The sequence below is a fragment of the Schistocerca americana genome, chromosome X (assembly GCF_021461395.2).
Source record: "Schistocerca americana isolate TAMUIC-IGC-003095 chromosome X, iqSchAmer2.1, whole genome shotgun sequence".
Taxonomy (NCBI): Eukaryota; Metazoa; Arthropoda; class Insecta; order Orthoptera; family Acrididae; genus Schistocerca; species Schistocerca americana.
Genome location: NC_060130.1, coordinates 653334089 through 653362033, shown reverse-complemented (window position 1 = coordinate 653362033; position 27945 = coordinate 653334089). Strand labels below are relative to the sequence as shown.

Here is a 27945-nt window from a genome sequence, read left to right as displayed (position 1 = left end):
AATCGTTTTCCTGACTTTCTCTCTCTCTCTTTCTCTAACTGTTGCCCATAAGAATTTTCACGTAATTTTGTGAAATTTTATATTTACTATCACCTTTCCATGACTTATTTATTTTATCTGGGTTTGTTTTATTTTCTCCATTGATCAGCATGTGAGCATTAATTATGATGTACACTTTGTTTGGTCATTTCAGGGAAATTGTTATTAATATGTTGTTCACAGGCTTCACTTCTATTACAGAACTAAGTATGTCTTAAACTATTCAACCCCCGGATATGGTGTATTTGTTAGGATTCTTTTGTCTGTTTTACTTTTGAAGGGTCTGTAATATAATAACTTTGTTTTGTTTTCTTTCAATAAGTTCTTTGTATGTTATAATGTATTCTATGACATTTTGTTACCAATACAGATGTCAACATGAATAAAAATGAAATAAATAAATATTTCCACACAGCATACAGAATTATAGTTAACCAAAGCCAGACAGAAATATTCAATGCCTACTATTATTACTATCCCCAACATCAATTATGCACAATCTAAAATTAGGTCTCTGAGAACTTACCTTATATTTTGATATTTCTTCAGTGTTTTTTGTACTTTGCACAGTAACTTCCTTAGTGCCAAGATTTATTGATTTAACATCTTTCTCAAATACTGTGTGTATAGACTTTTGACTGGCAAGGTCTTTCAATGCCTCCTCATATTTTTTAACTGAAAATAAGACTGGAAGGCCAGTTATAAAGCTGATTTCTGCTTTGTCTCTAATGTTGCACTGGAAAATAATATACCACACATATCTTAAAAAGAGAAAACTAATAATCAAAGCAATACTATGCATACTGTGGAATTATTTATTTATGTGCTATAAATGAAGAGTAGAGGGAGTGTGGGTGGGAGGGATTAACAAAGAACAATTTTGAAAAAGTTATCTTGCTTTACAACCATGTTAATCAGATTTTTTCCCATTATCTTAAAGAACAATACAGCATAGGATATGAACCAGTTCCTGCAAATCTGTTTTCAGTGCTTCAGTTGTACATTAGTGGCTTATTTTGTTGCACATTTTCTCTTCACATAACCTCATAAGAAAAAAAACTGCACATTGTGATGACTGATGAATGGATATGTTATCCACATTTTAAAAGATGATGTGAAATGGAACGAAGAAAAATAACAACGTAGGAAAATCACAGATAATCTAACAAGATGATTACTAGATAGTTATTTGAACCACTACTGTTCTGCATGTAATGGGAAAAAAACTGCTGACAATATCAATGCTTACTTTTGCTGTGTAGAATACTGCCCCAATCTGTAAAAAAATTTAGGTCCCTTCTTAATTTGCACTGTGTAGGTTGTGGAACAAAAAAAAAAAAAAAAATTGTCCAACGTGTCTGCATATTTATGTGGTGTGACTGTCAGAGCACTGCCAACAGCATTTCAAAAAGTAGGACCCTATGATCCCTGGTTATTTTATTTCTTTATTTCACGTTCCATTGATCTCAAATTGTGAGTACATCATCTAAGATGTGGAACGAGTCAAATACAAAGATAGTTATTGATTTTTGTTTTTAGAAAATTAAAAAACAGTAGGTAAATTACATGTACCATAAGCCTCTTATAAATATTTACAAAAACAGATAGCAGTACTACAATTCTATATGTCATAATTTGAGAAAGGGCAAAAATACATATGCACAAAAATTAAAGGTATTGCACGTCTATAAAAGAAAACCATCTGATAAAAAAATAAGGTAAATCATGTAGTACAGTTGAATAATTTATTATAGGCAATTATTTAGTTATTTCTAAATACAAGTCTCCTTTTTATGCATTAAACTCTTCTCATCAGTACGTGGACATACCTGATAAATATTTCTTTAATTTAGCTTTAAATAGAGCCACATCATCTATAACATCTGATTTCTTCTGGGAGAAAGTTAAAAAAATTTTGGTGCCAGACCATTTGCACCTCTTTGCACCACTGTTAGGTTCTTAATTTCATAATGCAGACTTTCTTTTCCTCTTGTTTCAGAGCTATAATGGTTTCTGTTAAAGTCATAAGCAGGGTTTCTTGATTACAAAACATGCAAGTGACTATGATGTATTGGAATGCAGTGGTCATTATTTGAAGCTTTCTGGAAAGGCTGGATGTCGGGGGGGGTGGGGTGTACCAAACTGCACATAATTGTAATAGCCCTTTTTTTGGACACAGAAATTTTCTTTATCAAGGCTGAATTCCCCTAGAATATAATTCCATAACACACAATGGTGTGAAAATGTACAAAGTATATGGACTTATTAGTATTTAAGTCTCCAGTTGAAGAGATCACTCTGATAGCATATGTAGCTAAGCTCAGTCTTTTTTAGGGTTGGATATGAGATGACCAGTTCATTTTACTTTCAATATGCACTCCATGGAATTTACACATCCATTCTTTGTGTTGACTGATTTCCATATAATACAATTATTTCTCTCTCATTTTTAGTTTTTGTACAGAACTGAATAAAACTGGTCTTACTTGAATTTAGTGGAAGACTGTTTGCACTGAACCACTTCAAAGAGCAGGTTGTTTGTAGACTCCTTAAAACAGTCATCTGATAGTTCATTATTGGAAATGGTTGAATAATCAGCAAATAAAGTAAATTTATAAGGCAGGCTTTCACACAAAGGTAGGCCATGTATAAAGATAAAAACAACAGTGACCTTAGAACTGAGGCTTGAGGCACACCACAACTGGTAGGAGTCTATTCAGATTGAGCACAGGTATCCCACACCCAATGTGAGCTATTTAAAATTACCTTTTGTTTTCTGTCCTGAGGATATGATTTTAGCCAATTACCTGCAATACCCCTTATTCCAATTACTTTGGGTTTTTTTCTGCATGAGAACATGGTGACGGACATAAGCTTTTGGCAAGTCATAGAAGACACTAGTTGCTATCATTTTTTCTTTAACCCTTTGTGTCACAGTGGTTTCACTGCAAAACCACTTTTTGCTGCATTGTATCCCTTTGCGGCATAGGTGACTCACTGAAACCACCATCTCATCCTTGTTTGTGGTGCACTCTAGCGGATTTTCAATGAACTGACTCAAAAAATCTTGAGAGAGCAACGGTGCGAGCGGGAACCAGCATTCAGCGCATGTTTTTCTTGCAAGTGCGACATATTGTTATTCAGACACGCTGTTTTGTGTTATTCAGATGCTGTACTTCATTCAATGTATGTCAAATTTTTATACACACTACGACATATGTTCTAGATTGAATATATGCCTAAAGTTTGAATATACCACATTATTTGAAACAATGAGAAGCACAAATGTTGGTGGTTTCACTGTGAAACCACTATGCTAATATGATACCTTTACCATACAAAGCTTCTATTCTTATATACAGTAAGTTATTTAACTTTTACCTCTATTTAGATAGATAAAAGATACGCCTTGGCGAAATTAGCTGAGGCTATCGTCTACAACCTACTTTTTGAGGATATTCCAAGCGATTTGTCAGAACTGTCAGAATCTGAAGCGGATGAAGATGGTAATCTGGAGGGTATTACTCAAGCCCTTGGACAGGAAGCACCCGCGCCCCTCCCCCCCACGCTCCTTCCTTCTTTAGCAGTTGAGAAAGAAGTTTCTGAAGCTCCAGCTGATGTCAGTGAAATTCTTCCTTCCACCCAAGACTTTACAGAAACAAAGTGGGCATGTGAGTTCGGTGATTATGATCATGTAAATTTTGTGGACGAAACTGGGTCTTCACCCAATTTCGATAACCTTTCTTCCCCAGTTGACTTTTTCCTTGAATTTTTAACGAATCAGACATTGGAGGAAATAATGTATCAGACAAATTTATATGCTATGCAAAAGGGTGGTGGCATCAATCCTCACCCAACAAATATAGATGAGATGAAAGTCTTTTAGGTATTAATTTACTTATGGGTGTAAAAGCACAACCTAGTTTTAGGGATTACTGGTCATCTTTCCCAGCATTGCAGGAAGAATACATTGCCCAAAGAATGCCATTGAATAGATTTGTGTGGCTCCTTTCTAATTTACATGTAAATGACAATGAAAAACAACCACAGAGGGATCAGCAGATTATGACAAACTATATAAGCTATGACCATTGCTGAATTCTCTCCTCACAACCTACAAAAATTGTTACAATCCATCTAAGAAACAAAGCATTGACGAGTCAATGATTAAGTTCAAAGGGCAGTCATTTATGAAAATGTATATGCCACAGAAACCCATAAAAAGGGCTTATAAAGTGTGGGCAAGGGCAGACGAAACAGGGTATATTTGTGAGTTTCAAATCTACACAGGGAAAAATGTAACCCAGGTAGAAAAGAACCTAGGTGGGAGAGTAGTTACTCATTTGACGAAATCACCGGTAGGTCAGGGTTATGAAATCTACATAGGCAACTATTTTACATCAGTACCATTGTTCAAAAACCTTCTATTAGATAAAATATATGCCTGTGGCACAATTAAAAGTGTCAGGAAATACTTGCCAAAATATTTTAAATCTGATAAACGTTATACTTGTGGGGAATCAGAGTGGAGGAGCTGGGAGGGAGTAACCTGCACTACATGGATGGATAAAAGACCTGTACTTTTTCTCTCAAACTTCCATAATCCAAACCAGGAAGCCACAGTGAACTGAAGAAAAAAAGATGGCTCTCAGGAAGCAATAAAATGTCACAAAAGTCATATGTGACTACAATATTTCAATGGGTTATGTTTGACAAAGCAGATGTGCTCAAATCAACTTATGAATTAGACAGGAAAAGCAACAGGTGATGGCACAGAATATTTTTCCACTGAAATTAAAAGATTTTAAGATACTAGTGGTTGAGGGTCTGTTTGTGCAAGGCAGCATTTCTCCTGGCAGGAAAAGGAAAGCAATTTCCTGGCCATGAAGACATTTAGAATGAAAGTCTCTGTGGACAAAAGACAATCCAGTGAACCACATATTCCTGTTCATAGCAAATCGAAATGCTGTGCAAATTGTAGTTCAAAAAAGAAGCCTCATAGGACCAGATGGTCATGCAAAGTATGTGATGTCAGATTGTGCCTAACAGATAAAAAAAAACTGTTTTTTGGAGTATCATGAAAAGTAGAAAACAAGTTTTGTATGTAATGTACTTTGAAATTTTTGCATTAAACAAAAAAAAAAACAAAAAAAAAAAAAAAAAAAAAAAAACAAAAAAAAAATTGGGACATCAGTTTATGAAAAATATGTATGAAAGAAAAAGCAACATTAGTGTAACAAAATATTGAAAATTAAAAATTAGTGAATTTTTGAAAGACATTGAACAACCCCTTGCATCCAGTGGTTTCATAGTGAAAAAATTAAAAATTTGTAGTGTGCTCCCGTAATGCAATAAAGAAGGATAAGATCAAATTTCAGTGCATATCGAGTCCAAAAGTATTTGTGTGACTCAAAGGGTTAAAGACTCAGGGACTTTATCTGCAATTGAAAATACTGCTTCATCTGTTTAACTGCCCTTATGAAAGTGAAATAGGCTCCTGCTGCTAACTGTTCCTCATGAGTTGGTAAGTAATTCTACCATGCATTAGTTTTTCTAAAATTTTAGAGAAAACTATTAATAATGAAACAGGGCGGTAGTCATTGAGCTCAGTTTATCACCCTTCTTCTTTAAGGGCTTGGCAGTGGAATACTTGAGTCTGTCAGGAACAATGCCTTGTTGAACTGAGGCATTAAAAATATGGCACAGAATACGAGGTGTGGCTATAAAATATGTGGCTACTGCATAAAAATTTATTTCAAAAACATACATATTTAGTTATGGTCACCATCAATATAATTCCCTCCTCTGTTCCTACAATACTCCATGCAAATTTTCCATTGATGGAAACAATGCTGGAAGTATGAAGCATGCCACTTTTTCTTTCACTTCTTCAATTTACTGAAATTTTGTTCTTTTTAATACAGATTTGACATGGGGGAATTGATAAAAATCACATGGTACTGAGTCAGGTGAATAAGGTGGATGGTCCAACACTCGGATGCTGTACTTTGCTAGAAACCTATTAACAGACAATGCAGTATGAGCCAGTGCATCATCTTGATGCAAATCCATAACTTTTTCTTCCACAATTTGGGTCTTTCTATCTTCTTTCCTCATGGAATTGAGAAAGAACCTCAAAGTAGTAATGTTGATTAACAGTTTGAACTTCAGGAACCCATTGAAGATACACAATTCCACAAATATCGATAAAAAAAATCATCATCACTGCTTTGAATCTTGATTTGCTCTTTTGAGGTTTTTTTACTCTCAGTGGAGTTTGGTCCTTGGAACACACGGATTGGCACTTAGTTTCTGTATGGTAAGTGAAAAATCAATATCTGGCATGTCATCACCTCTTTCCAAGAAATTAGCATCATTTTCAATGGTATTCAAAGTTTTAGTATAAACATTTTCACGAGCTTCTTTTTATTTGATCACGAGAATTTTCGGTACCAGTTATGATGTAGATCAATGTGTAAACTCTGGCTACCCATTCTGTTGGAAATTCCAAGCTTAGTGCTGTTCTGGCAAGCTGAGCAATGCAGGTTGCTTCTGATCGCAACTCGTGCACAATTAATATTGTTTGAGATATGCACTTCTTTCATCGTGCTGGCTTCTTTTATCTTTGACAAAGCCTCTTCAAGTTTCTCTATGTATCTCAATCACACAGGCTTGTAGCAATGGTTGACTGTTACCTAGGGAAGAAAGCTACTGTTCCTAGCTACTATAGTGTTGACATAAGTTTAAATCTGTTGTGTACATAGTTCCGCATAGTCAGCGTGTACACAACTTTCCCACTAGAGCGCGCCCCGCTAAGCGCAACAGCGCAAGCACAGCGCTCGTCTGTCTCCGCACTACGAGATGGCGCTGTCTTAGAGATGGACCTAATTCTACTTCCGCCGATCCACGTATTAATATGTAACGCAACCAATGAGACGCTGCTAACGTAGAACCTTTTCTCCTCACGGATCACACTCGCGCAGTGATACCGGAACACTCGAGGTATTATAACGAGTGTACAGACCTCCGATTGGTCAGTCTGCATTTGTCTGTGCCAGTCTATTGTCAAGTTTCAGTCTGCACCTAATAAGATTACCATATTCCTGTACATGGCCATGAAGATAAATGAATAGACACTTTGTCCAGTATCAGAGATATGTGAGAACAAGATTAACGTACCAAGACCAAAGGAACTTCAGATTGTCAGTTGTAAACAGCATCCAGAATCAAGTTATGTAATATCTATGATCTTTATTATTTTAATAAATGTGTGTGAAAATTAATCAAGTTCTGTTTAAAGTTGGTCACCGTCAATCTGCTACTCTAAGCATGCAAGTGGCATTTCTATCGTCTGACCTAACGGCAGAAGATAAACACGCCACAATAAGACCACGAGACATATTGCTGACACTCGCCTACTTCGTTAGAGCGACAAGTCAAATAATCTGATGGTGTGTGTACCGAAGGTCTTACAGTACGCACACCACAAAATCCATTTAAAACATGTCTCAGCATGTTATACTGAGAGTTCTAAATATCACAGTGCATAAAGGAAAAATCTGATTTATTGTAATACTAGTTTATTTTTATTAGTGAGACATGGAATCTGACACCTTAGGATGAGTGTTTATACAAAGTTAACAAATATTTCTTATGTACAGAAATTGGTAATTTGTCAGTGATGTTCCATCTGTTAACTGCTTGGTGATTCAGACAACTATGAGAATATATGTTTTTGATAATCATTATTCAAAATGCACTGAAAAGTGGTTTGAGAGATTTGTTGCAGATTAAATGCAGTAGCAAGCTCATAATATCATAAAATGTATTAACTGGCTTCTAATCAACAAAGAACCAAGGAATCATTTGTAATAATAAACATTATTTTTCTTTCCCCTTTATTAATTAAGTGCAAGTCACTGACACGATACATGTTCCCTCTGTGAAGAGTAATGCAACTCTCGTAACAGTACTAGAGTTTCCGGTTAGAATATCTGATTACAATGTGAAAAGATGATTTAAGATATATAATGCTGTCATACCAAAGACATCAGTAAAAGACAGAATAAAAGCTTCAGTCATAAAAGGATGGCGAATGAATCAACTTTGTCATTTTAAAAGAAATGATCTGAGCATTTGTGATAAGAAATTTAAGAAAACCATAGAAGTTGAAGTCTTCCAGTAAAATGAACTATATGGCTGGGAGATTTCTTGTGTGTGTGTGTGTGTGTGTGTGTGTGTGTGTGTGTGTGTGTGTGAGAGAGAGAGAGAGAGAGAGAGAGAGAGAACCCTATCCACAATCCTTGGCAGGCCTATCGGTACCAAATAACCATGTCATCCTCCAGCAAAGTCATCAATGGACGAGTTACTGCTCTTCTTGCTCTTGTCAGGTATTTGAACCTGGAGTTGATACTACTCAGCCAAGTAGCTCATCAATTGACATCCCACAAAGGAAAAATCCTTGGTAATAAAAGGAGTAGGACCCAGGTTCTCTGCATGGCACTCAGCAATGCTGACTGCTCAGCTAGGGAAGCATACACCATAATGTATACCGTGAGTTAATAGCAACAAGCTGAGTCGAGATGACAAACCTACAACTCTACACTATGTCATTTATATAATGAAAAATATAAGAGCAGAAATAGGAATACAGCAGATACTGTCTGCCTGAAAATTTTACAAAATTCAATTAATTACTGCTGGTCCCAAACAGCTTCTTTGTAGTGGCATGATGTGCTCAAAGACTGATAAAATAGGATACAATCGATAACCACTAGATTTATCTAGAACAACCTGATTAATTTTAAATCTTAAAAGTTTATCACAAGGCAAAAACAGTATAACTAATCACCCTCCGCAAAAGCTCAAATTACTGTTATCTACATGTATTGGTTGAACAGTCATAGCCTCACTGATCATCAGTATAAGTTGATGTCACTATCTGTTACTCAAAGTGTGTTTTTTTCGTATGTGAATTAATGCAGTAAATAAAAACAACAGCATCATAAAATTCTGCAAAATCCAGTGTTTTAATTTGGGAAAAGTGAAAAATTGCAGACAATAAAGTCATGAAAAGCGATGAGCAAACAGATTGACGCTACCTGACATGTACAAAGTTGTAAACATAAAAATGAATGTATCAAAGAAATTTATTAAGGTGAAAGCAAAAACTCTGCATTCCTTCAGAAAATTAGCAAAGAAATGGGTTACAAGCATTACTTGGAACACACGAAAAGTAGCATGATTATCTTCAAAACAATATGATCCTGGAGCTAAATGCCACAAACTCTGTTTAGTATGTGCAGAAGGTGTGAAAACACTGTTAATAAACATAGTAAACACCAGTACTTCACAGGCTGACAATGGCTCAGTAACAACTGGGAACAGGATCCTGTGAGAGGAACGAACTCTTCATGTGAATTGGTCTATGGGAAGCAGAGAATCTGAACCCAAGTATATATGCATATGGCAATATACTTGGCACACAGCTGGTGTGGGTGCACACGACAGCACTTGGCACAATTTGCAATGCGAGGTCCGTGACAGTTCAACTCTGCATGACCACCAACCTGCTCTGCTTACCGTTGCTCTCAAGTAAACACTTTTGTCAATGGGTCGGCCCATACAACATAATATATGCACCCTCCATGGCAGGTTTCAACTACTCCACTGTCCTACCAACACTAGCTCATCTGCCTTCAACATGGCTGCTAATGCCTGTATGCCCCAACCCCCCACCCCTCCCCCTTGGGAAAAGTTCTGGGGATGCCAATGACCACAACATATGATCAGAGCTGTTCGAATAATTCATGCATCCCTACAGGATATTCATCTTAAGTATTAATGCAGTGCTGCTTGCCAATCTTCTGTATTGCAGACTGGAGTGCCATTACAACATGTTTTTAGAGATTTCAAAGCCTCAGTATTTGTCGAAGTGATTTTTCAATACATATTTATTTAAGATGCAAAGGAATTACCAACATTGGCTGCAAGTGGGCATTGATATAAATCAATGGAGAAAGTTTGAATTTTGTGCCGAACTGTGATTCGAACCCATGCCTCCTGCTTACTAGGAAGATGCTGTGATGACTAAGCCATCTGCACACAGTGGTCATTGCAACTGTACAGACTACCCAAGCACAACTCCTGTCGGACCAAATTCTCAACTGATCTACACACTTCTAATTACACACCACTAATGTAGTGCCCTTGCCCATTACTCTCATTATTTGTGGTATTTCGCCTATTCCCATAAGAGTTCGAGCCTGGTGTGTATCCGCACTGGAGAGGTCATTGGTCGTCCTCGCCTGAATTATATATGTGTTATGTTTGTTCTTTCAGACATTTCCAAAAGAACAGACATCACATATAGACATATATTTGCATTTTACATGGATCATAATTGTGACCTCTTGCTACGGTGTGGCATGAGTCCCTTTTAATTCAGAAATTATACTTTCGAAGAGAAGGTGGAGGAGGAGGAGGATGATGATTCACATCCAATACCCCATGAGCATGTGCCATGTGTTGCACAAAGTTTTGAATTCCTACAAGGTCTATATATTGTGGATACAAATTCATCTGAATGCAAAATTCAATTTTTTTCTTATTCACAGTTACATACTAACCTTTCGCAAGTGTTCTTCTGCAAGATGCATTATTTTCTGTGGTGCACCTGCACATTTAATTGGTGTTGATGGCTGAGTAAAAATCATATTACCTCCTTTGAATACCTTTAATTCTTCAAAGGTCTTTTGCACATACACAGGAGAATAAATAGTGCACACCCCACTTCCCTTGCAGTCAAGAGCGTCTTTCAGTCCTTCAATCTACAAAACCAAAAGAAAAAATTCAGTACATATTTCAAGGGTGAAACCAAATCATAAATGTAATAAATCTTGAATGACATCCTGTATATTACCTATGAAATGGAATACTACTGTGAATCAGTAAAACATTTTCTGGAACCCATTGATGCTTGTATAGCTATTTCTTACAAGAGCAACTGCGACGTCCCTCTGCTTCATGGGCTACATAATATTCCGATAATGTTTGGGCTTTTTCTCAGTGCTTTGCCAATGTTTCATAGTGTCTAAAATTATTAACAGTTTAGCTATACATTGATTATTACTGTAATGCTGTGACTCCCACAAAAATATCACAAATTCAGTAGAAAAAAACTAAAAACAAAGTTAAGATTAATAATATTTTAATTAGTGTGTTGGTGGCTAGAGCCCTGAAACATAACAAGTTAATATTCATGAATTAACGTCTTATTCCATAGTAAAACTTTCATGACTGTTAACCTTCATGCCAGAGTGTCACTACGAGACCATAATTGTAAGTCAAGCTCTGTTTTCATAGCCCACAGACTGGAAAATATGGAAAAAAAGGAAGCAAGCTTAAAGCTCCATTTTCCAGCAACAATTAAGTCATTAGAGTTAGTGCACAAGCTCACCCATTGTGGTCAGTCTTTTTATGGAAAATTTCAAGGAAAGAGCCATCCAGTCAGTGGAGTTGAATCCAATATGCTTTTGGTGATATATGGATGACACCTTTGTCATCTGGTCCCTTGGCACTGCGTCGCTAGATTCATTTTTGCAACACCTAAATTCTCGTCATTCAAACATCAAGTTCATGATTGAGATGGAGGAAAATGCTGAATTACCGTTCCTTGACATGGTGCAGAGAAAAGAGGATGGTAGCTTGGGTCACACTGTGTACCATAAACTTACACACACAGACTTAGGATGTTGGTCCACACAGCACGAGCCATATCGAATTCTAACAGCTTGTCTGATGAGCTACGCCACCTCTGTGCCATATTTTTAGAGAATGGATATTCTGAATAGGAAATTCATCGTCCCTTATTTCCGGCACATGTTAGAGAAAATGACAAGCTAGAAAAAAGTGATAAACAAAGGGGAAAGGTCTTTTTGCCATATGTCGGTGGAATTTCTTCGAAAATGGGAAGATTATTGGAGAAACAAAGTTAAATGCGTCTTTTGTCCACCAACGAAACTCGGAGCTCTTTTAGGCTCAGTGAAAGATGATCTTGGTTTAAGAAGGCTTGGTGTCTATGAGGTTCCTTGTAACTGCAGGATGTCATGCATTGGATAAACTTGTTCCAACATAGAGGATAGGTGTGTCGAACATCAATGACACCCATGTCTGGACCAGCCAGAGAAATCTGCAGTGGCTGGGCATTGCCTCAGTACAAGACACTGTATGGAATACAAAACACTGAAATTCTGTCATCATCATCTTTGTACTGGGACAGCATTATTAAAGAAGCAGTAGAAGTTCACAGCTTGACAGAGACATGGGATACCAACTTAGCACAGCACGGGATCCAGCACTGGCCATGTTAAAATCACAGTGAACACAAAAAAAACGGTGGGTCATATGAGGGATGCTGACTCATTTATCATCGAGCGACAGGTGGTGTAGTTGTCCCTCTCACTATGAGTCTGCATATCTGTGCTATTGGTCTCCAAAATTTGATGTGTTCATGGCTGCACAGTTTCTTCTCTGATTGTCATAAATAGGAGGCTTCAGTCACAGCCTGAGCAGGATGTTCGTCGCACCTGAAGATATGGGTCAGTTGCACTGATGAAATATTGTGGAATTTTTGACGACGACATCTGACGTCTCACCTGAGAACCATATTTACAACAAGGAACAAGTTGCAGCCCTTTCACAAAAGTGGTCGGTGGGCGGGCAAACAGTGGATCGAATTATGAAGCGTGCTGAGATATCTCGACTGGTAGAGGACTATCCCTGAAAAGTAGAGCTTGGGATTAATTTTCTAGCCCGTCTTTCAATTCTCACTGGCACAACGGTTTAAAATATGATAACAACTGTGTTTTTTGGGTTACAAGTTCATAATTCAAAAAACTGTGTCAGTAAATTCCCTAAGTAGTGAACAATGAAACATTCCATTTCTATAATTCTGTTATAATGTCTACCCACCTTGTCATAATTTGGCCTTATGCCAACTGCTACCACCATGAAATCATAAGATATTTCATCTCCTTGTGCAGTACGCACACAATCTTTGTCAGGATGAAATGACTCAACACTGTCTTGAGCCCATGTTACATTTTTAGGAACTGCTTCATTCATAGGTCGTACACACTGCTTGAAATTTTTCAGGCCGCCTCCAATGAGAGTGAACATGGGTTGGTAATAATGCTCCTGCAACAAACATCAACATTTGTTCACCTGAATGAGAACAGTTAGCAGCACTGATGATGATAAGTACAGGGATTCAAATAGTAAAATATTCTCTGTAACTCTTCATGTATCCCTAAAACAATTTTCCTATATACAGTATCACCTTTTAAATTTGTGAAAGAATGGTAAGGTTGTTATTTTGTATGCATGTAAAAAAAGGGGGGGCATGGGTTTGATTCTTGGCACTGCAAGGGATTTTTCCTTGGTGGAAGGACTGGAGCAGGGTGCATGAAAATTTCAACTGAGATGTAGTGGCTCCATGGTCAAGAAAACCAACCAGGAGAGTGGTGTGCTGATCTCATGTCCTTCCGTACTGCACCCACTGACAGCATCAGCAGCAGATGCCATGGTGGTTGGTCGGCTCCGACTGACTCATCTGTGTCAAAATATGGAGCTTTGCTTTGCAGAAATAGGACACACAATATCAACTACCATATACTTGTTAAGATGATATGCTAAGTGTACAATTGATAGTTCTACTTTACTATGGTAATAATGCTCTTCACAAATGATAACTTGGACAGCTGAAATTAAGTGGATTCGACAAGTACAATAATTCGCTTACGTCGTTTACCTGAAACCTGTTCATAAACTACTTTACCAGTCAGTCATGCATTTACAAAGATAAATCAACATTACTGAGTTACGTAATATATTATTTTATTAACTGTCACTTTTATCCATTCATTCTCCCGTGAATGCGAAACTTCTCTGAGCATCAAGGAAACTACAAGCACTATAATGAAGTTATATACTGGAGTGTCTCCTTCAGTTCCTTGAAGCTATTATATTTCTGAGTTCAGTTTCCCCTCCCCCTGTGGCTGTTTTGGATGAGTACCGACTCTTGTGGGCTAATAACTTCACAGAATACATATCATGCTCACAGAAATCATAGCAAACTTTAATAACAAATGTCTTACAAAATCCCATGCTTTTACAGCTGCCTGAAACTTGCAGTAAATTCATTAGTATACGAACTCTCCCAGTCAGACCTCAAAATGTTTTGGTCTGCCTTTAGATTAGTCTCCACCTCTCAATGACTAAAGATATGCCAGGAATGACACATGGTTTGGATTCCACATAAAACTGTAAGTCCCCTTTCCCTGTTGGATTATTGGGGCAGGTTAGGGGCATGCAAGTCACCAAAGTGGTGTCCAATTGAGAGGCTTGCACCAGATGGCTGAAGAGCCCTCTCAAGTGCATTCCAGCCAATCATACCATATTATTATTATTTCTTTCTTGTCTCAGACGTTATGTCTGGTTAAAAATGGAAGGTGACGCGGACCTTGATCAAGTGTGACTTCCTTTTAACTGTACGGTATATGTTACATTGCATTTAGGAACTTTTGGGTAATTGAACAAGTGTCAATAATTACAGATTTCTGTAGTTGTATATATAAGTTTGGATGTAGCTGTATTGCATTGATGTACTGGTGGATGTTGTGTGGTATGACTCCTGTAGTTGATAGTATAATTGGTATAATGTCAACTTTATCCTGATGCCACATGTCCTTGACTTCCTCAGCCAGTTGGATGTATTTTTCAATTTTTTCTCCTGTTTTCTTTTGTATATTTGTTGTATTGGGTATGGATATTTCGATTAGTTGTGTTAATTTCTTCTTTTTATTGGTGAGTATGATGTCAGGTTTGTTATGTGGTGGTGTTTTATCTGTTATAATGGTTCTGTTCCAGTATAATTTGTATTCATCGTTGTCCAGTACATTTTGTGGTGCATATTTGTATGTGGGAACATGTTGTTTTATAAGTTTATGTTGTAAGGCAAGGTGTTGATGTATTATTTTTGCTACATTGTCATGTCTTCTGGGGTATTCTGTATTTGCTAGTATTGTACATCCGCTTGTGATGTGATCTACTGTCTCTATTTGTTGTTTGCAAAGTCTGCATTTATCTGTTGTGGTATTGGGATCTTTAATAATATGCTTGCTGTAATATCTGGTGTTTATTGTTTGATCCTGTATTGCTATCATGAATCCTTCCATCTCACTGTATATATTGCCTTTTCTTAGCCATGTGTTGGATGCATCTTGATCGATGTGTGGCTGTGTTAGATGATACGGGTGCTTGCCATGTAGTGTTTTCTTTTTCCAATTTACTTTCTTCGTATCTGTTGATGTTATGTGATCTAAAGGGTTGTAGAAGTGGTTATTAAATTGCAGTGGTGTAGCCGATGTATTTATATGAGTGATTGCTTTGTGTATTTTGCTAGTTTCTGCTCGTTCTATAAAGAATTTTCTTAAATTGTCTATCTGTCCATAATGTAGGTTTTTTATGTCGATAAATCCCCTTCCTCCTTCCTTTCTGCTTAATGTGAATCTTTCAGCTGCTGAATGTATGTGATGTATTCTATATTTGTGGCATTGTGATCGTGTAAGTGTATTGAGTGCTTCTAGGTCTGTGTTACTCCATTTCACTACTCCAAATGAGTAGGTCAATATTGGTATAGCATAAGTATTTATAGCTTTTGTCTTGTTTCTTGCTGTCAATTCTGTTTTCAGTATTTTTGCTAGTCTTTGTCTATATTTTTCTTTTAGTTCTTCTTTAATATTTGTATTATTTATTCCTATTTTTTTGTCTGTATCCTAGATATTTATAGGCATCTGTTTTTCCCATCGCTTCTATGCAGTCGCTGTGGTTATCCAATATGTAATCTTCTTGTTTAGAGTGTTTTCCCTTGACTATGCTATTTTTCTTACATTTGTCTGTTCCAAAAGCCATATTTATATCATTGCTGAATACTTCTGTTATCTTTAGTAATTGGTTGAGTTGTTGATTTGTTGCTACCAGTTGTTTTAGATCATCCATGTATAGCAAATGTGTGATTTTGTGTGGGTATGTTCCAGTAATATTTTATCCATAATTTGTATTATTTAGCATGTTGGATAGTGGGTTCAGAGCAAGGCAGAACCAGAAAGGACTTGATGAGCCTCCTTGGTATATTCCACGCTTAATCTGTATAGGCTATGATGTGATATTATTTGAATTTGTTTGGATATTAAGTGTGGTTTTCCAATTTTTCATTACTATGTTTAGGAACTGTATCAATTTAGGATCTACTTTGTATATTTCCAATATTTGTAGTAACCATGAGTGGGGTACACTATCAAAAGCTTTTCGGTAATCAATGTATGCATAGTTTAGCGACCTTTGTTTAGTTTTAGCTTGATATGTCACCTCTGCATCTCTAATCAGTTGCTCTTTACATCCTCGTGCTCCTTTGCAACAGCCTTTTTGTTCTTCATTTATAATTTTGTTCTGTGTTGTATGTGTCATTAATTTCTGTGTAGTGACTGAAGTTAATATTTTGTATATTGTTGGTAGGCATGTTATGGAGCGATATTTAGCTGGGTTTGCTGTGTCTGCTTGATCTTTAGGTTTCAGATAAGTTATTCCATGTGTAAGTGTATCAGGGAATGTGTTTGGGTCTGCAATGTAACTGTTAAATAATTTAGTTAGATGTGAATGTGTTGAGGTGAATTTCTTTAGCCAGAAATTTGCTATTTTATCTTTTCCAGGGGCTTTCCAATTGTGGGTAGAATTAATTGCTTGGGTGACTTCATGTTGCAAAATTATCACTTCAGGCATTTGTGGTATCATCTTGTATGTGTCTGTTTCTGCTTGTATCCACCGTGCATGCCTGTTATGTTGTACCGGGTTTGACCATATGTTGCTCCAGAAGTGTTCCATGTCTGTTATGTTTGGTGGATTGTCTATTTTAATGTGTGTGTTATCTATTGTCTGGTAAAATTTCTTTTGGTTTGTGTTGAATGTTTGGTTTTGTTTCCTTCTATTTTCACTTTTTTTGTATCTTCTAAGTCGTTTGGCCAATGCTTGTAATTTCTGCTTCTTTTCATCTAATTGCTCTATCGCTACTTGTTGTGAGATTTTACCTAACCTTTTTCGTTTTTTTTCTGACATTTCATTTCTTATAAATTGTGTTAGCTGTCCAATGTCTTTTCTCACTTTTTCTATTCTGATCTGTAGCCTGTGTTGCCATGCTGGTTTTGTGGGTTTCTTCTGTGTGTTGGTTGGTTCTGATCTCTGCCTAGTGTGTATATTTAGTGTAGTGAGTCCTCCTATATAAACCAGTAGCTGTAACTCTTCCATAGTTGTATTTTCATTTATTTTGTTGTGTATGATTGTGTTGATAGTTTTTATTGTTGTTTCAACTTGTGGGTTATTTGGCGGTCTATGCAAGAATGGTCTAATGTCTGTATTTGTGTCTTTGTATTCTATATATGTCAGCTGAAATTTTTCTTCTATATCTAACATGTGTGTCACTTCGTGTTCTATTTGTGCTTGTTCTGGTTATTCTTCTTCTTCTTATTATTATTATTAGTTCCCCTAAGCTGGTAACTATCCTGCCAAATGTGGTCTCTTTCAGAATTTTCAGTTAACTAAATCTTATATGATAAAAGTAAACAAGTAAAAATTAAATGCAAGTAACGTCTGCTGTTCCTGTTCTCATACTAATTGAAAATGAAAGCGATCATGAAAATATTTTTCATCACTTCTTTGGGGGAAGTTTATGGTCATATCTTTCCTGTCAAGCACACACCAGCAGGCTTTTCATATCTGGATTCAAACAGTTGATTTACTTATGTTCAAGATGATTAAATGACAACACACTGAAGTGAGGGTCCCGCTCCAGTTTCCAACACTATCTGAAGACAACTAGGCCTTCACCATCATCTGTAACCTCTTAGGAAGGATGTAAAGAAGGAAGATTAGGGTTTAATGTACTGTTGACAATGACGTTATTAGAGATGGAGCACAAACTCTGATTGTTTCAAGGAGGATTGGTTGGTTTAGTGACCAAAAGGACCCAACTACCCGGTCATCTCTCCTAGGAACAGGCAAGTCAACAAAACTACACAGCAAAGAAGGGCGTAGTGTGTGACACCCAAGGAAAGAAAACCCCAAGGTCTACTGAAGGCCAATGAAGCCTAGAGAAAGGAACAAGGAAGAAGAAAAGGGGGGAAAGGAAGAAAGGCACGTGAGGTGCCCCATCTAGGGAGCAGCTGGAGGTCCTCAAAGACAGAAAGCGTGATAGGGGACATACACCAGCCCCTTACCAGAGGCACCCCACTTGACAATACCCAGAACAGACTAGTGACATGGACTGGGTGAGAGAAACAGAGGAAGAACGTCAAGTCAGACAGAACACATGAAAATGGGGAACAAAAGCAAAAGAATAGGTAGGGCAAGGGAAAGGTCAGACCACTAAGCCCAGCCAGCCACTGCTTGGTCAACGCAGAGGAGGCAACAGGGCATCCTGCCAATCCCTCAATGGGCTGACAAGTTTGAGTTTCCCTCCTTTAGAGAGAGAGTGATAAAAATGCTCTTCATGAATAAACCATAAAACCAGGTGAGCTGCTGAGACTTTGTCTGCTAACACCGAGGATAGTGAGTCAGGAAGATTAAGAGTCAACCACAGGACAGCTAGGTTAGGACAGTCCAGTAAAATGTGGACCACCATCAAAGGGGCACAACAAGAACAGTGGGGCAGATCCATGCAATGGAGGAGATGACCATGAGTCAGCCGAGTATGGTCAATGCAGAGTTGGCAAACAATGATGGAGTCCTTGCAAGAGGCCTACATGAAGGACTTTCACAAATTTGTGGTCTCCTTTATTGCTCGTTGTTTGTTCAGTGAAGTCAGAATATTCCATTCCAAATCTTTAGAACTTGAAGGCATAATACTGATCAAAGGTATGGTTCCAGAATAGCAAACTCAAAGGGCAGTTTGCCAGTAGGCAATTTGGCCAGCCTGTCCGTGAGTTCATTCCCTGGGATCCCAACATGACCCTGGGTCCAGACAGACCACTGACTGTCCGCATTGTTTGAAGGCAAAAAGGGAATCCTGAATAGTCAGGATTAAGGGATGGCATGGGTAGCACTGGTCAAGATCTTGTTAACTGCTCAAAGAGTCACTGCATATGAGGGAGGACTCACCAGTGCAGGAACAGATATGTTAAAAAGCATGAGAGATGGCTACCAATGCTGCAGTGAAAACACAGCAGCCATTCAGCAAGGAGCAGAATTCATTAAATCCCGCATGAATGTAAGCAAAGCCAGTGTGACCGGCAACAATTGGGCCATCAGTGTAGACTACTTCTGAATCCTGAAATGTGTGGAGAATGGAGAAGAATTGGCAATGGAAGGCTTCAGGCTGAGCCGACTCATTCGGACCTTGTGATAGGTCAAGACAGAGCTGTAGATGAGGGATGCAACATGGAGGTGTATACAAGTGTGCCTGGAGAAGAGGCGGTAGAGGGGAAAGGTGGAGTTCTGAGAAAAGGGACCAGATGTGGATGGCAATCGTAGCCCCGGACCTGGACCACCATTGCGTAAGGTGGATCTCTGTATCTGGAAAGAGGAGATGGTAGTTTGGGTGCTCTGGGGAGTAGCACATGCACAACACATAAGCAATCAACTATTGTTGGCACATAGCCCACAATGGTGAGAACCCCTGCCTCTGCTAGGAGGCTGGATCACAGGACTAGTATGAAAGGCAGCACAAGTTGCAACTAGTGCCCCACAATTGTGTACTGGGTCCAACATCTATAACATCCAAGGTGATGCCAAGTCCTATGAGAGACACTCTTAACACAGACAGGACTGGACCGACGGCTTGTAGAGCCATAGCAGAGTAGAGTAGCCCTTGCCCCAATCAGTGTTGCTGAAGCATCAAAGAGCACTGAGATGCGACCACATATCTGCTTTAGTTGACGAAGATGGGGAAACTGTGTCAACCAGGCATCAAAGCCCAGTCCCAAAAAATGAGAGTTCACCACATTGAGGGACTGGCCATTAAGGTATTAAAACAGAACTCTGTGGAACACCATTCTACTGCAGATCGAGCTGCTACTGGAGGTGCCAACGTGTACCTGAAAAGTGCGACATGAAATAAAGTTCCGGATAAAAATCCAGAGCGGGCCACCGAGGCCCCACTCATATAAGGTGGTGAGGATGTGGTGATGCCATGTGGTATTTATGCAGATTGAAGAAGATTGCAACAAGGTCTTGACGACAGGCAAAAGTCATTCGGACAGCATACTGGGTGGCCTTGGTGAAAACCAGCCTGTGTTGAAGAGAACAGGTCCCAGGATTTGAGGACCCAATACAGCCTTTGATTCCCATTGCATTCAAGTAACTTGCAAAGAACATTGGTTAAAATGATCAGCCAGGCAGTTTACCCAACTTCAAAACTGGAATAATGACACTTTCTCGCCATTGGGAAGGGAATTCCCCCTCGCTTAAGAGAAAGTTAAAAAGGGCAAGTTGTGGGATTGGTTAGCCACCAATAGATGTTTAAGCATTTTATTGTGCACCCAGTCCAGTTCTGGAGCCGTATCGGGACAGAGAGCAAGGGTGCTGGTGAATTTCCCATTTGCTAAATGGACCATTACAAGGCTCCAGGTGACAGGAAATGGAAGACACAGGGAATCGCTCCAGACAGTGTTTGAGAGATGCAATGCAAGTTGATAGTGGACTGATGCTAAGGCCTGGGTGAACCGCCAAGCAAAATGCTCCGTGGTCCGGGGTGGTGAGGATAACACCATTCAGTGAAATTCTTGGGGCACCTGTAGGATGACAATGGCCAGAAATGTGCCTAATCTTTGTCCATACACGTGAAGAGGGAGTGTGCGGCCTTATGGTGGCAACATTTCATTCTCAACAAATCTTTTTCTGATGTTTAAGAAGATAGTGGACACAGACATGAAACTGTTTGAAGGCCAGGAAGTGGTTGTAAGATGGATGCCGTTTGTAGCACAGGAGGGCACAATGGTGGTCTTTACCAGCCACAGCAATTTTGTGGTGTCCACTTTTTCCGGAAGGTTATCCCCCTGAAAAGCCTTGATGAAAGTGCTGGTATCAACACGATTGTCCTTAGGACCTCTCTGGGCTTGCTAGACAAAATGAATGCCCCACCATGCCAGTTGAGTCCTGAGTTCATCATCAGATTGAATGAGGTGGTCCCTGTGGAAAATAATGCCCTGTGTCATATTAAAGGACTGGTGAGGATTAATACTCTCCACGATGTCATTTCTCTTAAGAGCTCACAGGCACAAAGTGAAGCTGATTGACTGGCAGAAGAGGTTTCACTCAGAAGGGAACCAGATTGCATATTACTAGGGGAGTCAACTTAACTATTCTTATCTTCAATGTGTTCTACAAATAAAGAGCAGTTTAGTAGTGGTGAAAGTTTCCCCATCTGTCTTGGAACAAACCAAGTAAGAGGCAAGGGTTTTCGCCCAAGCCAGTGTTCTTGGCCCTCCTCCCAGGGGGTGGCCATCGAGGGGAAGGCTGAGGAAGCAAAAACAGGACGTGGTACCACCCACTCCAATCAGTGACTCACCCCGTGGGTGCTACCCAGCTGCAGCAAGGGCTGCCTGGAATGGTAATTGTTGCCAGGACTCCCGGTGCCCCAAAACGATGAGCAACCAATCTTAGGCATACAGAAGTCAGTGACAGATCAGGCATCAGAAGTGTGATCCCTGTGTTGTTAGGGAACTCAGCCAGATGAGTGCATAACAGCCCCGCCACATGCACTGGCTGCTGTGCTGGGGGGGGGGGGGGGCAGGGGGGGGGGGGTAATGCTTCCTCAAATGGCTCATGCTACTGAAACAATTTAGAAAGCGAGGTAAAACCCCAAGGGGCCCCAGAAAAAACCGAAGAAAAACGGTGAGTGGAAACATGAGACAAGACTGTAAAGGAGTAGCAGAACCGAGGAAATAGCTGGGTCATCTAAAGGAAACACCAAGGAAGAAAGAGGGGGCAACAAGAGGGATGGGAGCTAGGATAGGAAAAGAGGGTACATGGGAAAGGGAATGCAGCCCAGGGGAGAAGAAAAGCTGTAATAGTGTGTGCGCCATACATGTAGCCACATAACACCTGTGGGCCTCCTGGAGGGGTCAAGGATGTGGAAGGAAATCAACCATGTCCTTTCAAAGAATCCCAACATTGGCATGGAGTGATTTAGGGAAATTGAGGACAACCTAAATTTGGATGATTGGACTTGAATTTGAACTGTCATCCTCCTGAATGCAAGAGCAGTAACCTCTTCAGCCACCTGACCTCATCCATAGTTTTTTTCTAAATAAATGGCTTAATATTTTATATTTTCATTTTTTGACTACACAGAACAATTCGTTTCTGTCATTTCAACTTTCTTGTAATCAGACATTAGATACATGAAATGTTGGTTTGTCCATGAATCACTAGATGGAAAGAAATGTCCTCCTGTATTCTGCAGTATTAAATCCAAAATTTTTATTATTAGTATGCAGTGACTACAGTTTGTATGGTCTCCAGTAGCTTGCCATATTACCACTGTTCAGTAAATAAAAAAGGGTCAGTTCAGACAAAGAGGAAGTCACTAAATGTTGAGAACCAATTACCCTTTTGATCTAAATCTTAATACAGATAAGTGTCAATAAATATCTGCTGCTGTCTGAAACAATTCTCCATCGGCCTGAGTTATAATAATAATAATAATAATAATAATAATAATAATAATAATGGCGGCATGTGACAAGGGCCTCCCGTCGGGTGCAAGTATTTCGATTTGACGCCACTTCGGCAACTTGTGCGTCAATGGGGATGAAATGATGATGATTAGGACAACACAATGCCCAGTCCCTGAGCGGAGAAAATCTCCGGCCCAGCCGAGAATCGAACCCGGGCCCTTAGGATTGACAGTCTGTCACGCTGACCACTCAGCTACCGGGGGCGGACAAAAAGTGTTAATAATAATGTTCCTGTATTTGGTCTAAACTATTAGTGCATTCCAACACTACCTTAATCAAAACCCTGCTGGCTCTCCAAAGTTACACTATGCAGAACTGTTTATACTTTCAAAAGGTATGCAGATGTTACCTACTTTGGCAGCATCAAGCAGTACAACACTATGTTTTGGCAGTAATCTGCCAAACATGGCAGCTGTTGCACAGCCCGCTGATCCTGCACCCACCACCAAGAGTTTACAACTGAAACACACATATAAACTTGTGTTGTATTTATCTTGTTTAAGTGAAAATAACTGACCAGTAACACTAAACAGACTTGATTTACATGTTAAGTTACAAATTTTATTCATTGAATGATACACTGGTTTCCACTAGGTTAATTAAACAAATATCACACTAATATTTTGGCAAAAAGGTGAATTGAAAATAATGAAAAATAGCTAAAGAGTATTAGACATCACATCACATCAATAAAACGTTGAAATCACAGTCCCAAATAAAAATTTGTGTTTTGACATAAAATGTCTTTGAAATGTATGAAACTTGCATGCCATTTTGGTATAGCACGAGTAACAGACATTGTTATTACCCTGAGCAGAAATGCAGTAGATAAAATGATGTATGCTGATTGTGCTGAAAAACTCCACAGGAAGTGAAAGGTACTTATCCCACAAATCCACTTGGCACACAGCGAGAACCTAGGCAAAAGGGCTGCAAGCAATAGCATGCCTCCCAAGAGCATCTCAAACAATTTTAGTTTTTCTGCACTGTCTGGATAATATTTGTGACATCCCACCCTGATGTGGAACATGTCAGTAAGGTCACAAATATCATACATTTTGTATGTGAAAACAAGGCTACATGCTGGCTATTTACATAACTGGATTTTTTGTTTGAATCTTAATCTAGAACAAACTTTAATAAATGTGAATCCTTGAAGCAATTTCTGTTCTTAGTGTTATACTTATGAATGCTATTATTATTTTCAAATAATGCCTAATAGTTCATAAGGCCAGTTTATAGTGCACCTAATTTCTTTAAACAGCTGCCTACATGAAGCATGAGAACAGACACCAGATATTATCATTATTGCTATGTAATACTTGGATACATGCCATGGCACCAGGCCGCCGGCACTCGTTCTTTGAATATTCGCCAACAGTACCTGCGTGGGCCGGCCACATGACTTGTACACACAGCACAGCATCTGCTGTGCTGCCTACTGGAGCCTTCCTCCTTATAAGTGCAGTACAACAGGCACTTGCCCTTATATTGTGTTTATACTTATTGTCAGCAACTGCTTGTGTCAGTACCTGGATTGTTTCTACATTTGTTTCTGTATTCTCAACTTCTGTTTGCTTGTGTTTTGAAGAAGAATAAACTTTGGTTCATTGTGACAGTGCTATTTTTGTGTCTTACAGTATGAAAGAACTGGTGACGAGTGCGGTGTTCACTTTTGCACGCTCAGTCTGCTTGTTCCTTCAATTCTTCTGTCCATGGAGGCAGTGCTCCAATCTCTCCTTGAGCAGCAGCAGCAGCAGAGTCTTAAAGTTGCTATCACCAATTTGTTGTAAACACTGACTAGGCAGGTTTCCACACCATTGGCATACCTACTGCCTTTCCCCCCTTTACAATAATGTGGTCAAAGACTGGGGCGTTTATGGGAAGCGACTTCAGCAACACTTCTTGCTTTTGGTATCACTGAAGCAAATGTGTAAGACTTTGTTCGTTTCTTGGATTTCTCCTCATATTTGTCAGTTAGGCCGAATCCAGGAACCTGAGTTGCTATCCAGTTATCACCCCCCCCCCCCCCCCCCCCCACACACACACACACACACACACACACACACACACACACACACACACACACACCACAGTTTGTTACTGATGGTTGTCTTGATATGTATACTGATTGGTTGGTTGGTTTAAAAGAGGGGGAAACAGACCAAACAGCTAGGTCATCGGTCCCTTGTTCCAAATAAAACAATACCACAAGGGTGAGAATAAAACAAGCAAGACCGACGACAAAAAAATGGAGATAAAGGAAAAACCACAAGAACGACAGAAGGGCAACAAGCACTTAAAATGGAAAAAAGAGGAGAAGAAAACCACAGAAATGCATGAAACAGATAGAAGATGTTGGAACACGATTCATGTTTTCTGTCGCACTTCACATAGTGTAGACCGGGAACTGTCTGCTAGGCATGCCCGATGTGAACTGACTGTGCACGGCCGGTGCTGCCTGAGTTGCTGTTGTTCCGCCGGCAGAGGGCGTGGCCAAATTCTCGCGTGCCCTCTGGTGGACGGGACTTTACTTGCAGCAACTACTGTCCGTGACGCGCCGTGCCGATGTGCGCCTCCCGCGATCTTTCTGGTGGCTACTGCAGAAGAGATTAAAATGACAAAACAGATTACCATGGCTGGCTGACCATGAGAATAAAAAGGAGAAGCCAGCCACTCTGCAACACATTAACCCTATAACTGCTCTGGACGTGTTAACGCGTGCGCCTTTGTACCTGTCCCTGTGAGCCCTGAACGTGTTTATGCGCACCACCAATCCTTCTACCTGGTACTCTGAACGTCTCTATGCGTAGACACGTTCAGAGTACCAGGTAGAAGGACTGGTGGCACGCGTAAATACGTTCAGAGCACACAGGGACAGGTACAAAGGCTCACACATTAACACGTCCTGAGCAGTTAAAGGGTTGAAACCTCCACCCTAAAAGCACTAGGGTGGAGAACACAGAGGGACAAAGGACATGCACTAAAATTTAGATCAAATGATAAAAACCACCCTCACAAATAAAACGTGAAACTAAATCAGCCAATGAGGCGATGTCAGATAAAATTAGCAACAATGAGTCCGGTAACTGAAGATTTCATTGCACAGCAGTCAAAGTGGGACAGTGCACCAGAATATGGGCCACTGTCAACTGGGCTCCTCATCGACACTGAGGCGGGTCTTCATGGCACAGGAGGTAGCTGTGAGTGCCCCAAGTGTGGCCAATGTGGAGCTGGCAGAGAACCACAGAGTCCCTGCGAGAGGGCCGCATGGAGGACTGCCACACATTCATAGTCTCCTTAATAGCACACTGTTTGTTGTGTGTACTGAGACTATGCCATTCCATCTCCCAAAGCCGAAAAACGTGGCAAGGTAAAAATGAATGCAGGTCAGTTATTGGAATGGCGATCTCCATAAGCAGTTTCCACGTAGCCTGTTTGGCCAGCCTGTCAGCAAGTTCATTGCCTGGGATTCCGACGTGTCCTGGGGTCCACACAAACACCACTGAATGACCGGACTGTTCCAGGGCATAGATGGACCCCTGGATGGTCACTAGCATAGGATGACGAGGGTAGCACTAGTCGATAGCTTGTAGGCTGCTCAAGGAATCGGTACACAGAAGAAATGACTCCCCAGGGCATGAACAGATGTGCTCAAGAGCACGAGATACAGACACCAGCTCTGCAGTAAAATCACTACAGCCATCAGGCAAGGAATGCTGTTCAGTATGTCCTCCATGGATATACATGAAACTGACGTGACCATCAGCCATCGAGCCGTCAGTGCAAATCACTTGATGACCACGGTACCTGTCAAGAATCGAGATGAAGTGACAGCAGAGAGCCGCGGGTGAACTGAGTCCTGTGGGCCATGTGAAAGGTCCAAGCGAAGCCGCGCCCTAGGTGTACACTATGGAAGTGTACGCGAATGTACCTCAAGTATAGGTGGTAAAGGCAAGGACTCCAGTTCAGATAGGAGGGATCGGCCACAAACTGCAATTGTAAGCCCTGACGTGGACCGCTGATGCGGGAGATGAACCACCGTGGGTGGGAAAAGGATACAGTAATTCGGATGCGCAGGAGAACTACGAACGTGAGCAAGTTAACTGGCGAGCAGTTGTGCACACCTGACGCGCACTGTAGGAACTCCAGCCTCCGCAACGATGCTGGTCACTGGACTCGTCCTAAAAGCTTCCGTCACTAGTTGAATGCCACAGTGGTGCACTGGGTTGAGTAAACGCAATGCTGAGGGTGCCGCCAAACCATAAACCAGACTCCCATAGTCAAGGCGGGATTGAACATGGGCTCTGTATAGCTGCAGCAGCGTAGAGCAACCCATTTGGTGTTGCTCAGGCAGCAGAGGGCATTGAAGTGCTGCCAGCACTTCTGCTTAAGCTGATGAAGGTGAGGAAGCCAAGTCAATCAGGTGTCAAAAACCAGTCTTAAAAATCAATTACGTCTCCACTGCAGTAAGGGGATCATCAGTAAGGTAAAGTTCTGGTTCTGGATGAACAGTACGGCAGTGACAGAAGTGCATAACACACAACTTTGCGGCTGAAAACTGAAAGCCGTGGGCTAAAGCCCATGACTGCACCTTGTGGATGGCTTCCTGTACGCACCATTCAGCAACACCAGTACTGGTGGAGCAGTACGAAATGCAGAAGTCATCTGCATACAGAAAGGGTGAAATGGATGGCCCTACAGCTGCTGCTGGACCGTTAATGGCCACTAAAAATAGAGATACACTCTCAATACAGAGCCCTGCAGGACTCCATTCTCCTGGATATGGGGGGGGGGGGGGGGGGGTGATCTATGGGAGGCACCAACTTGGCCACGGAAAGTACGAAGCGACAGGAAATTCTGGATAAAAATCGGGAGCGGGCTTCGGATACCTCACTTGTATAATGTGTCAAGGATATGATGTTGCCAGGTGGTGTCATATGCTTTTCGTAAATCAAAAAAGATGGCAACAAGGTGTTGGTGTCTGGAAAAAGCTGTTTGGATGGCAGACTCGAGGGACATAAGATTATCAGTGGTAGAGTGACCCAGGTGGAAGCCGCCCTGGCACAGAGACAGTAGGCCACTTGACTCCAGGACTCAACCCAACCGCCGACACACC

The 27945-nt window shown here is 40.1% G+C and overlaps 1 protein-coding gene across 1 annotated transcript in view; it reads right to left on the bottom strand.

Annotated features, from left to right (window-relative positions):
• The window catches only part of LOC124556737 (sulfide:quinone oxidoreductase, mitochondrial), a 101206-nt gene that overhangs the window by 51227 nt on the left and 22034 nt on the right, over nt 1–27945 (bottom strand). Inside the window, exons 2-5 of the mRNA XM_047130736.1 lie at nt 23180–23285; nt 13012–13236; nt 10668–10868; nt 566–775 (exon numbers count right to left, since the gene is read on the bottom strand). Coding sequence (XP_046986692.1) covers nt 566–775; nt 10668–10868; nt 13012–13236; nt 23180–23285 — 742 coding nt within the window. The remainder of the gene's footprint in view (nt 1–565; nt 776–10667; nt 10869–13011; nt 13237–23179; nt 23286–27945) is intronic.